The sequence below is a fragment of the Rhinatrema bivittatum genome, unplaced genomic scaffold (assembly GCF_901001135.1).
Source record: "Rhinatrema bivittatum unplaced genomic scaffold, aRhiBiv1.1, whole genome shotgun sequence".
Classification (NCBI taxonomy): Eukaryota; Metazoa; Chordata; class Amphibia; order Gymnophiona; family Rhinatrematidae; genus Rhinatrema; species Rhinatrema bivittatum.
The window spans coordinates 155,751-172,803 of NW_021820270.1; the positions used below are offsets into that span (position 1 = coordinate 155,751).

The 17,053-nt window shown below is 43.2% G+C and overlaps 1 protein-coding gene and 1 long non-coding RNA gene across 2 annotated transcripts in view; both read right to left on the reverse strand.

Annotated features, from left to right (window-relative positions):
* LOC115081316 (butyrophilin subfamily 1 member A1-like) overlaps window positions 1-1,519 on the reverse strand; it is a 35,061-nt gene extending 33,542 nt beyond the window's left edge. Inside the window, exon 1 of the mRNA XM_029585796.1 lies at window positions 1,393-1,519. Within this exon, the coding sequence (XP_029441656.1) occupies window positions 1,393-1,519 (127 nt within the window). The remainder of the gene's footprint in view (window positions 1-1,392) is intronic.
* A 26-nt stretch (window positions 1,520-1,545) lies between these two features.
* The window catches only part of LOC115081323, a 109,033-nt gene continuing 93,525 nt past the window's right edge, over window positions 1,546-17,053 (reverse strand). The window contains exon 3 of the long non-coding RNA XR_003853784.1: window positions 1,546-1,734. This is a non-coding gene — a long non-coding RNA (uncharacterized LOC115081323). The remainder of the gene's footprint in view (window positions 1,735-17,053) is intronic.

Sequence of the window (17,053 nt, forward strand, 5' to 3'; positions counted from 1 at the left end):
AAAGGGCAGCCAGCGGCGGCTGCTGGGTCCAGGAGTGGACGGGTCACGCCTGGGCCCCTATAACACCATTAGGAAGAATTTGGTGAGTCCAGGGGGGGTCGAGGAGTTGGGCTAGAGTGGACCCTGGAGGTCCGACTCCCATGAAGATATTTTTTAACAAAGCGGAAAGGGCTGGGGAGTGGGGGGGGCAGAGCCGTGTGAGCGGGGTTTATTGTACAAATACTACTTTTTTTGGAGGAAATGGCCGCATCCAGGAGCCGTGGTGGGGAAGTTTCCGTAGATCCCGGGCTGCACTGTTTGTTTTGGGTACCTGAACGCACTATTTGCAAGTAGGCGTGCGTAAAAAGCAATGGGAGAAAAAAAAAAACACCTTTCAGGGTTTTTTTCCTATCGTTTCATCTCATTTTCAAAAACAAAAGTACGACTTGGACAAGGTCGTTGAGATTGTCTATATTGTTTTAAATGAATGCACATCCCTAATTCCCTGTTCCATCCCACTAATAATCTGTAGACCTATAGGGGCAGATTTTAAAAAAATACGCGCATGTACTTTTGTTCGTGCAACCGGCGCGAACAAAAGTACTCCGGATTTTAAAAGATACGCGCGTAGCCACGCATATCTATTAAAATACGGGGGGGGGGGGGGGGGGGGGGGGGGGGGGGGGCGCGCGCAAGCCTGCGCAAAATCGGCAGCCTGCGCGCGCCTGCCGCTGGCAGGAATAACTTGCGCACGCCGGCTGGCCAGGCCCCTACACAGGCCGCTGTGTCGGGGCACTCGGCCACGCCCCCGGACCGCAGACACGCCCCCCCCCCCCCGGACGTGCCTCCGGACGGCCCATTTTAGCAACCCCGGGACTTGCGCGCGGCCGGCGGCCTATGCAAAATAGGTGCCGCCAGCGTAGGGCTTTTAAAATCTACCCCATATTGTATCCCATCTCAGTCATCACCTGTTTAGCTTTTCTTCATAAGGGAGCTGTTCCATCCCTTTAACCATATTTGTTGCTCTTCTCTCTACCTCTTCTAATTCCGCTACATAGCTTTTAAAATCAAAAAGTTTTGCTCTTAAGTTCCAATTCCACCCCTCACCCCTCCCTCCAAAACACCTGGTGCCAGTCTCTTAAACTTATGCATGTAACCGGGCTACACGCACACTTTACATGCTCCGAGCCCTGGCCGTTTGCGTACATAAACCATGATGTGTGCGCATTGAAATGCTTAAAAATTAGGCCCGTAAATTCCGGGCCAGCCCAAAAGAATGCTTTTGATTGACATGAACTGCTGACTACTTTGGCACCAACATAAATTTGCTTGCACGCAATGACATTCTCACTGACCTGTTTTTCTCCGCTGGACTTCCTGTAGCTCAGAAGAAGCAGCTCACGGCGCCCACACCTCCCTTGCGGATTGCATACAGGAGGGCGTCGCCCACATACACGCTGTGGCTGAGCAGCAGCTCCATGATCTCCAGGTTTTCGTTCTCTATGGCTATGAGAAGAGCACTGCGCCCCAGGGGATCCATGCAGTTGATGTGATGTTGTAGTAGATCTCGGCCTCCTGCAAGGCGTGCTTCACGCTGGCATAGTCGCCCTTCTCCACGGCGATCAGGTAGGCCTTCTCCTCCAGCGAGAGCTCCGCCTCCGCCCTCACGATCTGCAACGGGATCCGATCTCTGTACGGCGAGTAGCTAACCTTTTTGTAATATAGCTGGGCCATGGTTCATAGTGGCATTACAACCTATGGAGGGGAGAGAAGACGTAAATTCAGCACAGAAAGAACAGAAACCCATAAGATACTAGAGCTGATCGTCTCTCCTTGACCTGAGCTCTTATTCCCCATTACTAATGGTTCAAGCCAATAATGCAGCCTCTTCCATTTTGTGCCTAAGAGGCGATCCTTCTGTTAATGAGGCCCTGAACTGTTATATCTTTGCTTGTCATCTGCTCATGAAGTTGGAGAAAAACCTGAAGGAAACATGTATCTACTATCACATCATCTCTCGTTCCAGATTCACAAAAGGAAAAACTCTTAAGGACGTTTTCTTTTAGCAACTGAAATTTACCCCATGAAGACATAAAACAATAGATTACAGTTGCTGTGAAGATCCTGACATAAAATAATAGCTCATACAGCTGTAACTACATCAGAAAATGTCACTTAAAAAAAAAAAAGGATTGGTTAAAGAAATACAGTTCCTGTGGAACAAACCAACCGTTTATTTGTGCAACAAGTTTATTCAGTAAAGCAAATTTTCACTGTCCTCATTCCAGCCTCCCGTTCGTTTTTCTGTTTGAAAGCTGCTTCTGACCGGTGTGCGAGGATGACTTGAGCGATATCTTGTGGGCTGGAGCAGGAACCATGCTAACTCCAGCCTTTTCTTATGCAATTTCAATCTTTAGTACTAAGTCACAGTAGAGTGCCTATGTTTGCAGGGCACTCACAACTCACACTTCCCAGAGAGGGTCAGGAGCTCCTCATCCCAGCTGGGCTCTGCCTCTTAACCTCCCCAGCAGGGTCCCACCCGCAGAGCTTGCTCCCGCGCCTAGCTCCTGTGTGGACTATATCTCCCTTGTGTCACACGGACACACGCACTCCCCCCCCCCCCCCCAATCCCGATCCCTTCTTTGGTAAGAAACCGTTCCTACCCTGACTCCAATCCTGAAAGCCTTTGTAAGTGTGGCGCATAATATATGAGGCCTTCTCAGTCAATCAAAAAGAAGGTTCCTTGCAATTAGTCAGGTTTTCACTCGGAGCAGTGCTGGTTCTTAGGCCAAGCTCCCTCCTTGCATTTCACAAGTGAAAGTGCAACCAACAGTCAAGTCTAAAATAAATGCAGAACATTGGAAAATGAGAACAGGAATCAAGGGAATCACAAGGCAGATGTAATATTCCATCCAACACAGGACTTCTGCACTGCACTGACTGTTTAAGGGCCTTGTCGGCCGTAGACTGTCTTGCAGAACTCTCATTGGTGATTTATGGTTATCGATAGTTTGATTTCCAGGAGCATTACTCATTCAGGAAAACCCCCAATAGGCCATGACATGCCTGGCTATAGTGCTGCTGACCCGGAGCACATCCCTGCTTCCTTGGGAAATGCAGAAGAGAAAGAAAAACCCGGAGGCAAAGAAAGGATGAAATTACGACAAACCAAGAATGGGCTGGAGCAGTGGTTTAATTAAAGCCGACACCACTTCCATTGACCATGAGAGCAACGACTGAGCGGAAAGGAGTAAAATCAGAACTAAGACAAAGGAAAAATAAGGAATCGTACAAGGATAAAATGTGGCATCTGATGCCGCACAAGTCATGAAATGTCTTCAGCACCTTTCCTGCCCTGGCAGCTTGACTGAGGTCATCAGTGGGACACATGGGGAATGAGTCATCGTGCACTTGTGTCTTCTGTGCTGAGATCTATTTTTTAGGGTCGGGTAAAGGGCAGGTACAATGCTGACCTCCATGTCAACTATTGTCTTGATGGAGTAACAGCGCTTGGTTTTATCTCGTCATACTGAGGATAAATAAACCAGCTGCTAAGAAATGAAAAAACAAAATTCATATTTAAAATTAGGAACAGAAAGCAAACCAGTTCTAGTTGGTATTCAGTCTGAGCCCCTAATAGAACCAGGGAGGAAAAGATGGAAAGATTGGTTATAGAAAGTCAGATCAAGACGTGGCCTGGAAACAAGTCTGGTAACACGGAGTTGTTCTCAACTCCAGTTGGAGCCCCAGATTCTCCCGGCCTGGTTATTTTTGGTCAGGTTTGGTTGCAGGTAGTTCACAGGTTTGCACTTGCCCAAAGAATCCAGAACTGCACGTGCAGTACAGTAAAGTTCAATTCTTTAAAAAAAACCAACACAAAAATCACTTTGGCATGTGTCATCCTTTGCCATGAATGTTGCTGAATAGATTCACAAATCTAACTATGTATTTGTTCCACTAGTGTTATAGCCACTAACGTGTCTACCAGGAGGCATGTGTGGGATTATAGACACAGGAGAGACAAACCCGTGGCACTATAATGTTTATTATGTAACCCCCGGCTGTCATGGTAGAACCTGGATAACTGTTCCAGAAGCCACATCTCATACCTCTACTTGGATAGACACTGTAGTTATTCTCTCAATTAACCTTTTCCAAGGTTTCCTGCGTGGGGAGTGTTCCTTTCAAGGCCTTCACATTGCTCTTTACTTTCCCCATAAATTAGTCACTTGTACACAGCACTGATGATCTCAGTATTATAGAATAATGAAGTCACTACTCGATAAGACACAGGAGAGTTAACTGGCGGTTTCCACTTTTTCTCTTCTACTGAGAAGGTGCAGATAATGATTTAAAGTCTTTACAGCTGAGTGCTTCATTTTACAAGATGAAACCAATGCTTTTAGTAGGTTTGTGACTTCTTACAGTCTTTCTTAAGGTCAGACGTTAATTCAATTTAAGTAGTTCATTTAATTTCTTGATTTTTTCCTTCCCATTGGATCTTAGGGTAAGCAGGGTACTTCCCTCCCAATGTAGATGAAGTATCAAAGAGTACTTTTTAAAAGTTCTTTATCTCCTACCTCCTTCTGTAGTATATAGGGCGATCCCTTTTTCTGCCTCTTCTCCTCTTTAATGGATATTCATGGGCCGTGGATGTGGTCCATCTCCTCTCCTTCTCTCCTTTCTTCTTCCTCATTCTCTCAGGATTCTTGTGATCTCAAATTTCTCTGATAGGAAGGAAACCTCCTCCTTTGGATTAGAAGAAAAACTCGAAATAGCTTAGTTGAGGCCAAAAGGATTTGGCACTCCAAAACAAAAAGTGGAATGAGAGGGTGGAAAGAAACTCTCATCCAAACCACAAGTCTCCAGGGAGCTTAAGACATAGAAACGTGAGAGCACAGCACAGGATATGCTGCCTCCTTGAAAGTAAAAAGGATCCAGAGGAGCAAAATGGTGACCTCTTTAGAAAAAACCTGGGGACACCACCATTTCCAGCTGCCACAAGTGGAAACTGCAAACCCAATAAGCTACCAACCTGCTACCCCCCCATACCAAATCTATACTCCAGTCCAAGCATTAGTAGGGTATGAACAAAATCCCTACACCTATAACCCTGGTATATAAACAAAGCACAAAAGCTATAAAAGATATGGGAGGAGACAACAACAAAATCAATCAGCTCAAAAAAAAGTGAAACAGGTGTCTAAAAAGCAAAACAAATCAAGGGAAAGAAAGTGGAAAGCGATGACTACAAATGCTCATAGTTTGGGCAACAAAATCCCAGACCTGCAGGCCCTAATGGTGGAGGCAGACTTGGACAATGTTGCTGTCACGGAGACGTGGTTCACAGAGTCTCATGATTGGGATGCAGCCATCCCGGAATATAACTTGTTAAGGAAGGACAGAGAAGACAGGAAAGGGGAAGGAGTAGCTCTTTATGTCAAAAACAATATCCAAGCAATTGAGCTGCAAGGAATGAGGGGTAGAGAAAAAGCATTATGGGCCGTCCTAAAAAAAGATGATGGTGCATCCTTTTTTACTGGCGTGGTATACAGGCCTCCGACTCAATCGGAAGAACTTGACAGAGATCTGGTCGAAGACATCCATAAGGTAGGAAAGAAGGGAGAAGTGTTGATTGTTGGAGATTTTAATCTGCCGGACGTAGACTGGAGAATCCCTTCTGTGGAATCTAACAGTAGTAGAGAGATAGTGGATGCCCTGCAAGGGGCTCTGTTCAAACAAAAGGTAATAGAACCCATGAGGAAAAATGCAATATTTGACTTGGTGCTCACTAACGGGGAAAATATCTCTAATGTCCAGGTGGGAGCCCACCTCAGCACTAGTGATCATCAAATGGTATGGTTTGATATCGCAAATAGGATGCAAAGAAGTCACACGAAGACCTGGATTTTCAATTTAAAAAATACGGACTTTGTCAAAATGAGGACATACCTGGATATAGAATTAGAAGACTGGGAGAAAATGGGTGAGGTGGAACAACAGTGGGCCAAACTAAAAAGAGCAATTACAAAAGGCAACAAATCTATATGTTAGAAGAGTAAACAAAAGTAAGAGAAATAAGAAACCAATTTGGTTCTCAAAGGAAGTGGCTGATAAAATAAAAGCAAAAAGATCAGCGTTCAAGAAATATAAAGGATCTCAAAATGAGGAACACAGGGAAGAATATCGCTTGAAACGGGGAGAAGAAGAAGGAAATCAAGAAAGTTAACAGTCAAGCGGAAGAAAGGATTGCCAAAGAGGTAGAGGAGACAAAACATTTTTCAGATACATCAGAGAAAGGAGAAAGCTCCAAAGTAGTATAGTGAAATTGAAAGGTGACAAGGATCGGAGAGAGATAAAGAAAAGGCAGAAATATTAAACAGTTTGGTGTTCACTAAAGAAGACCCTGGAGAAGGACCTTTGCTGGTTGACAAAACCATTGGTGGAGATGGGATGGATGAAACTCCGTTTACAGAAGAGAATGTAGGGGAAGAGCTAGGAAAATTGAAAGTGGACAAGGCCATGAGGCCAGATGAGATACATCACAGGATACTGAGGAGCTCAGAGATGTGCTGGCGGGTGTGCTGTGTGACCTGTTCAATAGATCCCTGGAAACGGGAGTGGTGCCGAGTGATTGGAGAAGAGCGGTGGTGATCCCGCTCCACAGGAGTGGGAGAAGAGAGGAGGCCAGAAACTACAGGCTGGTTAACCTCATCTCAGTGGTGGGTAAATTTATGGAGACTTTGCTGAAGGAAAGGATAATGAACTATCTACAGTCAGGAGGATTCCTGGACCCCAGTCAGCATGGATTCACTAGGGGAAGGTCCTATTAGACAAATCTGATGGAAATTTTTGATTGGGTGACAAAAGAACTGGATCAAGTCTTGCCTCACAAATCTGCTTCACTTTTTTGAAGGAGTTAATAAACAAAAAAGATATAGTTGCAATGGAGAAGGTACAGAGAAGGGCAACCAAAATGATAAAGGGGATGGAACAGCTCCCCTATGAGGAAAGACTGAAGAGGTTAGGGCTGTTCAGCTTGGAGAAGAGACGGCTGAGGGGGGATATCATAGAGGTCTTTAAGATCATGAGAGGTCTTGAACGAGTAGATGTGACTCGGTTATTTACACTTTCGAATAATAGAAGGACTAGGGGGCATTCCATGAAGTTAGCAAGTAGCACATTTAAGACTAATCGGAGAAAATTCTTTTTCACTCAACGCACAATAAATCTCTGGAATTTGTTGCCAGAGGATGTGGTTAGTGCAGTTAGTGTAGCTGGGTTCAAAAAAGGTTTGGATAAGTTCTTGGAAGAGAAGTCCATTAACTGCTATTAATCAAGTTTACTTAGGGAATAGTCACTGCTATTAATTGCATCAGTAGCATGGGATCTTCTAGGTGTTTGGGTAATTGCCAGGTTCTTGTGGCCTGGTTTGGCCTCTGTTGGAAACAGGATGCTGGGCTTGATGGACCCTTGGTCTGACCCAGCATGGCAATTTCTTATGTTCTTATGTTCTTATGTGGATAAAGATGAACCGGTAGATGTCATGTACTTGGATTTTCAGAAGGCGTTTGACAAAGTTCCTCATGAGAGGAATCCACTACAACGCCTAAATCTCTTTCCTCATGAGAGGAATCCACTACAACGCCTAAATCTCTTTCTTGGGATGTAGCACCTAATATGGAACCCATGCTATAGTTACACAATGGTTCCATATTAGGTGCTACATCCCAAGAAAGAGATTTAGGCGTTGTAGTGGATAACACATTGAAATCATCGGTTCAGTGTTCTGTGGCATTCAAAAAAGCAAACAGACTGTTGGGAATTATTAGAAAGGGAATGGTGAATAAAACGGAAAATGTCATAATGCCTCTGTATCGCTCCATGTTGAGACCGCACCTTGAATACTGTTTACAATTCTGGTTGCCGAATCTCAAAAAAGATATAATTGTGATGGAGAAGGTACAGAGAAGGGCTACCAAAATGATAAGGGGAATGGAACAGCTCCCCTATGAGGAAAGACTAAAGAGGTTAGGACTTTTCAGCTTGGAGAAGAGATGGCTGAGGGGGGATATAATAGAGGTGTTTAAAATCATGAGAGGTCTAGAATGGGTAGATGTGAATCGGTTATTTACTCTTTCGGATAATAGAAAGACTAGGGGCCACTCCTTGAATTTAGCATGTGCCACATTTAAAACTAATTGGAGAAAGTTCTTTTTCACTGAACACACAATTAAACTCTGGAATTTGTTTCCAGAAGATGTGGTTAGTGCAGTTAGTATAGCTGTGTTTAAAAAAGGATTGGATAAGTTCTTGGAGGAGAAGTCCATTACCTGCTATTAACTGAGTTGACTTAGAAAATAGCCACTGCTATTATTAGCAATGGCAACATGGAATAGACTTAGTTTTTGGGTACTTGCCAGGTTCTTATGGCCCGGATTGGCCACTGTTGGAAACAGGATGCTGGGCTTGATGGACCCTTGGTCTGACCCAGTATGGCATGTTCTTATGTTCAAGGAAGAGCACGTGATGTGATCTGCTTGGATTTCAGCAAAGCTTTTGATATGGTCCCTCATAGGAGTCTTGTAAATAAAATGAGATGCTTGGGAATGTGTGCCAAGGTGGTGGCCTGGATTACAAACTGGTTATCGGACAGAAGATAGTGTGCTTGATGGTGAATGGAACCAACTCTGAGACCGGTGTTAAGAGGAGTGCCACAAGGATCAGTGTTGGGACCAGTTCTGTTCAATATCTTTGTGAGCTACATTGCGAAAGGGATAGAAGGTTAAGTTTGTCTATTTGTGGATGATACTAAAATCTGCAAAGAGTGGACATGCTGGAAGAAGCAGAGAGAATGAGAAGTGATTTAAGGAAGCTTGAAGAGTGGTCAAAGATATGGCAACTGGGATTCAATGCCAAGAAGTACAGAGTCATGTATCTGGGGCGTGGTAATCCAAAAGAGCTGTATGTGATGGGAGGTGAAGGGCTGTTGTATATGGAGCAAGAGAGGGACCTTGGGGTGATAGTGTATAGTGTTCTGAAGACGGCGAAACAATGTGACAAAGCAATAGCTAAAGCCAGAAGAATATGGGGCTGCACAGAGAGAGAAATAACCAGTAAGACAAAGAAGGTGATAATTCCCTTGTACTGGTCATTGGTGAGGCCTCACCTGGAGTACTGTGTTCAGTTCTGGAGACCGTATCTCAAAAGGGACATAGACAGGATGGAGGTGGTCCAGAGAAGGGCAACCAAAATGGTGGGTGTGTGTGTGTGTGGGGGGGGCTCCATCAAATGACTTATGAGGAGAGGTTGGAGGAGGTGCAGGGGAGATATGATACAGACCTTCAGATACTTGAAAAAAAGGTTTTAATGATGCACAATTGACAAACTTTTTCCATTGGAAAGAAATCAGTAGAACTAGGGATCACGAAATGAAACTCCAGGGAGGGCAACTCAGAACCAATGTCAGGAAATATTTCTTCATGGAGAGGGTGGTGGATGCCTGGAATGCTCTTCCGGAGGTGGTGGTGAAGACAAAAACGGTGAAAGATTTCAAAGGGGCATAGGATAAACACTGTGGATCCCTAGAGGATAGAAACGAAGAAATGAGTACATGGGGGGTAACTTGCTGGTGTGGTGGTTCTACCTTTAACAAATAAGTCACAACTCACAACTCCATCATTGTTCTCTGCTTCAACGGCAGGGAGAAAGGAGGAAAGGCAATTATTGACAGCAAATAACTAGGACATTGAATTTTACGGACTGAGAGAAATGAACATAGGGGTAACTTGCTGATGCGGCTGTTACTACCCTTAATCAATAAGCCTGAAACTCTTGATGCAACTCCAACATTGCTCTCTGCTATGGCAGAAGGTAACAGGGAATTGGACTCTAACAGCAATCAACAAGGGCCCTGACTTTGACGGCCTGGAAACTGATAAGAATGGGGGACTTGTATGGCTCAACAGAAACTACCATAAACTTGCTGGGCAGACTGGATGGTCCTTTTCTGCCGTCATTTCTATGTACGTAAAACCTACAGTAAGCCAGGTCGGCAGAGAAACGTCTTCCTGTGCTTAGCTACCAGATGAACCGGATTATCTCTCATCCAAGCCAGCCAGTTTCCCCACTTTTGCTAGCAGTGAAGGAAAGAGGATACTGGTGTAGTCTGATGCTATTGCTGATGTTGCTGTACTCTGTGTGTAGCTTATTTACACAACACACCACACATTATTGCAAGGGCCACACTAATCTTTCCAATTAGCAGTAGAGATTATTGATCCATTGCTTGGCTGAGCCGGCTCAAGTAGCTGGTTTTCTCTTGCAGGAAACAGGGAACGATAGCTCCGCAAGTCTTCAGAATACACTGTCCTTGAGTTACTGATTTAGCTTGTTAGAGGGCTGAAGGAAGTCACTTTCTGCAGGTGATTGTTAGAGCTCCATGTTCCATGCCAAACGTCCTTTGAAGCTACTAGGCATAATTTCTTTTTTTTTTTCCTTGTGGGAAAGTAACTGTTTTCACGATGTTATCCAGAAGTGCATACCGGCACAAAGGTGGAAAGAGGCTGACAACTGACTAGGCCTGACTATTAATTCTAAGCTAATGCTCATGTCCACCCCAGCGCTGCACTATACTAACCCTAATACTCAGTGGTACATAAAAAATACTTTCACAAAATACTTAGATTATTTCAGTTGCCACAATTGGATCTTACAACTCTTGCAACTTCATAACATAGAGGAAAAGACCTCAGAATATGAGCAAGACTAGTCAAAAAAAAGTTAAGAACTTGCTACACACATTCCAATCATCAGTCATAGAAACTTCCAACCTTCCTTTTATTCAAATGCAAAAAAATGTTTTTATGAAATTTTCCTATATCTAAAAAACATAACAATGCCCATTTCAGTTCACAAATTTTTCTTTGCATTGCCGACGTTGGCCAGTGTTTCGGAGACAAGGCTTCTCAGCGCATTAATTATTGTTGAAATCCAACGGCATCTTATTACCGGAGCAAGACGCTCTCACTATGTCATTAACTTTCACTGGCTTGTTGTGTTTGGAGTTATACAAGCACGTCTAACCCTAATACTGGCATACTTTCATCACTGCTGTGCATTTTTGAAAAATAAATAGTAGAGCTAAAACTGTAGGATTGTAAGTGAATCATAGGCCCACTGAAGAGAATTAGAAGCAAAGTAGAACGTCCTGTCATGAAGGATTTTTGTCTAAGCAATTGAAACTTTTTTTTTTGAAGATAGCAATGCTTGGAAACCACTCTAATGACTCAATGGTAAAGAAACCATCGTAGGGTGGTGGATCTGGGTCCAAATCCCAGCTTTCAGCTTGTGCTAGTCCTGCTGAAGTAGCACTTTTACAGTTTTGCGTCACAAAGCTGAGTTGTATCCAGTGCTGGCCGGAGAAAGATATTCAGTCCCCTCCACTGGGAGCCATGGGAGCTGCACTTACCCGGCTCAAATGTAAGAGAAGATTGTGGGCCTTATTAAAAAGAAAAAAAAGACTTTTCCTCAAATGGAAGAAACCTTAGGTGGCAACCTGGGGAAATGCACAGGGGTTCCCCCGTGAGAGGGATCTGAAGGCAGTGACAGCTACTGTGAGAAGCAGAAATGGAAAAAAAACATAAAAACCGATCAACGGTAAGGTCGATCCAGTGAGAAAGCAACCTCTGGAAAGAAATGCAGCAGTTACAGATGTAAGAGAGAGCACAGCTGGCTCAGTATCCTATAGCGAGGGCAATGCAAAGTCATGGGGGGGGTCTTAGAAATCTGCCCCCCCTATCCGCACATACAGTTACACATGTAGAGCCCAACGCTGGGCGCAGATAGAGGAGGCCTTCCTACAGGCCGAGCTAGGGAGGAATCAGCACTTCCGCAGCCAGGGAGGAATTTTCAAAAGGATTCAAACTTGTAAATGCAACTAGAATTGTAGCAATTTCCAAAAGCCATTCACCCGCATAACATGCAGGTATTTATTTATTATTATTATTATTATTATTACAGCAATTTATATTCCACCCATTTTACAGAATTCCTGTTCTGGGTGCATAAATCCTACGCACAATTCAATGGCACATATTGTAGCAATATTCAAAAGCCCACTCACTTGCTTAAAGCGCATTTACACACACAAAACCCAGTTTTAAGTGTGTAAATGTTTCTAAAATCAGGCCTCAGTTTTCAAACATAATCCGGAAAACGTCCTCACACAAATGGCAGGCACATGTCATAAGAACATAAGGTTTACCATACTGGGTCAGACCAAGGGTCCATTAAACCCAGAATCCTGTTTCCAACACCTGGCAGGATCCCCAGGGGAAGATAAGATCCCAAGCTGCTTATCCCAGGAATAAGAAGTAGATTTCTGCAACGCCACCTTAATAATGGTTAATGGGACTTTTCCTCCAGGAACTTGTCCTAACCTTTTTTAAACACAGCTACGCTAATAGCTTTCACCACATCCTCTGGCAACGAATTCCAGAGCTTAATTATGCATTGAGTAAAAAAAAATATTTTCTGTTATTTTAAATGCATTTCCCAATAACTTCATTGTGTGTCCCCTGGTCTTTATACTTTTGGAAAGAGTAAACAACTTATTAACATTTACTCGTTCTATTCCACTCATTATTTTATAGACCTCTATCATATCCCCTCTCAGCCATCTCTTCTCCAAGCTGAACAGCCCTAACCTCTTTAGTCTTTCTTCATAGGGGAGCTGTTCCATCCCCTTTATCATCTTGGTCGCCCTTCTCTGTACCTTTTCTAATTCTGCTGTATCTTTCTTGAGATGTGGTCACCAGAACTGCACACAGTACTCAAGATGAGGTTGCACCATGGAGTGATTCAGAGACATTATGATATTCTCTGTTTTATTCTCCAGTCCTTTCCTAATAATCCCGAGCATCCCATTTGCTTTCTTGGCTGCTGCTGCTGCACACTGAACAGAAGATTTCAACGTATTTTCAGCGATGACACCTGGATCCTTTTCCTGAATGGTGACTCCTAATGTGGAACCTTGCATTGTGTAACCATAATTTGGGCTACTTTTCCCTAAATGTCTCATTAAATTTAATTTTCCATTTGCATGCTCAGTCTCCCATGGTCCTCTTGCAATTTCTCACAATCCTCTTATGATTTGACAACTTTGAATAATTTTGTCATCTGCAAATTTTATCACCTCACTTGTTCTCATTTCCAGGTCATTTATAAATATATTAAGAAGCAGTGGTCCCAGAACAGATCCCTGGGGCATCCACTATTCATCTTTTTCTATTTAGCTCTACTCTCTGTTTTCTATCTTTTAATCAGCTCACAATCCACAATAGTACACTGCCCCTATCCCATGACTTTCAATTTTCCTAAGAAGTCTCTCATGAGGGACTTTGTCAAATGCTTTCTGGAAGTCCAGATACACTGTATCAACTGGCTCACTTTTATCCTCGTTTGTTTACTCCCTCAAAAAAAATGTAGCAAATTTGTGAGGCAAAACTTCCCTTGGCTGAATCCATGTTTGCTTTGTCCCCTTAAACTAGTGGTTCTCAAACTTTTTCCCAATGTGACACACCTGACGGGCAACACTCACCTGTGAGACACGCTGCTCATTACAATCCACGGTGGAAATATAAAATAAAAGCCCAGTATTATTTTTATTGTTAAGGATGACAGAAGGGAAAGAAAGTACTCTGTCTGAACAGAAATTACATAAATAGTAAACCAGAACAGCACCTACTTTCAGCACTCAAAGTAGCCACCTTACTTAAGAAAAGGCAATACAAAGCATTACACCGGGCCTTAAACCACCAATATCAGAAAAACAGAACAAGCCAGGCTGCTATAGAGCCCTATGCAGAAACTACACGCCAACAGAATACCTCACCTCAGTCACATGTGCTGACCCTCACCTAACACAGAATAAAGAGACCATAAAGCATAAATAGAAACATGCAGCCCAAAACTGAACTGGAAACCGCAACAAGCCAGAGACTCTGTATGCAATGCAACAAAGGAAAAAGAGAAACATCACCGGTTCTCATTAAACAAATCAAGAAATATAAAATCAATAGCAGGAAAACCATTACTAACAAAAAGAACAGATTATTTCAAAATGGTTGATGAATGAAATATCCAATAATTAAAAACTCAAAAAATTTCCAGACACCAATAAAATATTTCAAAACAGCAGCTATAAAGTCCAAATAATTAAAAATAATGAGATAAAAATGCTTTGGTCTCCATACTTAGGAACGTTTGGTATCCAAATGCCCTGAGACTGTTTTGAATTAGCAGAAGGGGAGTTGCTTGCAACTTTCTCCTTTCAGTCACACACAAACACTCTCTCTCTCTCACACTGGCTCTCAATCACACACAGACACACATGCTCTCTCTCTCACACTTATATAGGGTCACAATCATACATTTACACACATGCTCTCTGTCTTTCTCAAAATTACACACACAAACAGGCTTTCAATCACACACACATGCTCTCTCTCTTTCTCTCACTTACACACAGGCTCTCAGTCACATACTCACATGGTATCTCTCAATCACACACGCTCTCTCTCACTTATGCACACAGGCTCTTAATCATACATTTACATACATGCTGTGTCTCACACACAAAGGATATCAATCACACATTGACACAGGCTCTCAATCACACACACACAGACTCTCTCTCACACACACCACACAGGATCTCAATCACACACTTACATACATGCTGTCTCAAACACACATGCTTGCTCACTCACTCTTTCTCTCTCTCTATCTTACCCCCACCCCAAAAAACAACTGGTGGCAGCAGCAGAGCAGCAACCTCATCTTCCAACCCTCATAGTCTTGAGAAAGGTGTCCCATCGGCCACAGGAGCTGACGTTTTTCCTCTTTTTGCGCTGGCCTGATGCTGCTTGCACTTGTAAATTACCACGGTCTCTTCTTCCTGCGTGCACAGCAGCTGCACACCACTTCCCCTTCTGAGCCACGGTGGCGGGAAGAAAGAGACCACGCTGCTAGTGCCGCTGACTCCAGCTACCCTGTCGTGTTCCGCCCGGGCTTATCAGCATTTCAAGCCCAGGCGGAAGAAGAATTTGCATCTCTCAGGGGTAAAGGGGAGCAGCTGGACCAGTGGGGGACTGGGAAGCGTGGTGACACTCCTGCGTGGGCTTGGCGATATACCAATTCAGATTCGCTGCATTAAACTATGCTTATCTATATGTTCAGCAATTTTGTTCTTTATGATAGTTTCTACCATTTTGTATGGCACAGACATCAAGCTCACTGATCTGTAATTTCCTGGATCACCCCTTGATTCCTTTTTAAAAATTGGCATTACATTGGCAACCCTCCAGTATTCAGGTACCACAGATGAAGTTATTGATAGTTTACAAATCCGCAATTTCACTTCTCAGTTCTTTCAGCATTCTGGATGTATACCATCTGGTCCAGGTGATTTGCTACTCTTTAGTTTGTCAATTTGCCCTAGTACATCTTCCAGGTTCACTGAGTTTTGTTTCAGTTCCCCTGAATCATCACCTTTGAATATCATTTCTGGCAAGGGTATATCTCTCACATCTTCCTCAGTGAATACTGAAGCAAAGAATTAATTTAGTCTCTCTGCTATGGCTTTGTCAATCCCTAAGTGCTCCTTTTACCCCTTGATCATCTAATGATCCAACTGACTCCTCCACAGGCTTTTTATCTCGAATGTACCTGAAAATGTTTTTATTATGAGTTTTTGCTTCCATGGCAAGCCTCTTTTCAAATTCTCTTTGCCTTCCTTATCAGTGCTTTGCATCTAACTTGCCAGTGCTTATTCTGTTTCCTGTTTTCTTCATTCGGATCTCTTTTCCATTTCTTGATATTCTTTTACATATTAAAGCCTCTCTCACCTCACCTTTCAACCATGCCAGTACTCGTTTAGCCTTCTTTCCACCTTTTCTAATGTGTGGAATATATCTGGTCTGTGCGCACATTACTTTTGTCTGAGTCAGTTTTCAAAGGAAACTTTTTTCCTTTGGAGATTGGTGTAAAGTCAGTGGATAAAAAGCACCTGTGGACTTTACACTTCTGCCCACAATTTGAATGTCTTTAAAATCACGTTTTTCTAATTTGGCTTTTAATTAGTTTGTCGGCCAGTTGTTCTGATTATTGGATGTTTAGAGGTTTGGGAGGATGATTTTATTTTTGTTGCTAGGACTTATTGTTGCCAATTTTGTTTTCATTGGTGACAAGATATTAATTTGAGGTTAAGATGTCACTTGTTGGCTGTATGTGACTATACTTGATTCATGTCTATAATTCAATGCATATCCAGCATAGCTCTCTGCTTCAACGGCAGGGGAGAAGAAAAACTGATACTTCACGCATATCCAGCTTAGCTCTCTGCTTCACGGCAGGGGAGAAGAAAAAACTGATACTACACGCAATATCCAGCATAGCTCCCTGCTTCAACAGCAGGGGAGAAGAAAAACAACCAATAAGGGCTGAATAACACAGTCTGGGTAAAACAAATAAGCATGGGTGTGTAGCTTGCTTATTGCGGCGGTTACTTCCCCTACTACCCCTAACTAATCAAGCTTGATATTTCACTTGGATGCAGCTCCATCACTGCTCTCTACATTAATGGTGGGGGTGGAAGGGAAATAGAACCAAAGAGCTAAGAGAAACAGATAAGTATGAGAAAAAAATGTGTGAAGCTTGCTGGGCAGACTGGATGGGCCGTTTGGTCTTCTTCTGCCATCATTTCTATGTTTCTATAATTCTTTCTGTACATCTCCTGGGGCTTTCAGGATAAGTGGTTAATAAATATAAATAAATACAAGTTGCACCCTATATGCATTCATCTGTATAGAAAACTTGAATTCTCAACTTTTTATTGAAGCCAGGTGTCTCTCAGGGTAATGTCTCCGAATGGGCTGATTGTGAACATACCACGATAGGAGTGATCTCAGTCTCTCTAATGCTCTTCTTAGTGCTCTTGCATCGTGCCAACCACGGCTACCTTTTGGAACTTGTAGGGTGTATTGTGAACAGGCAAACATATCAAGGCTCTTTT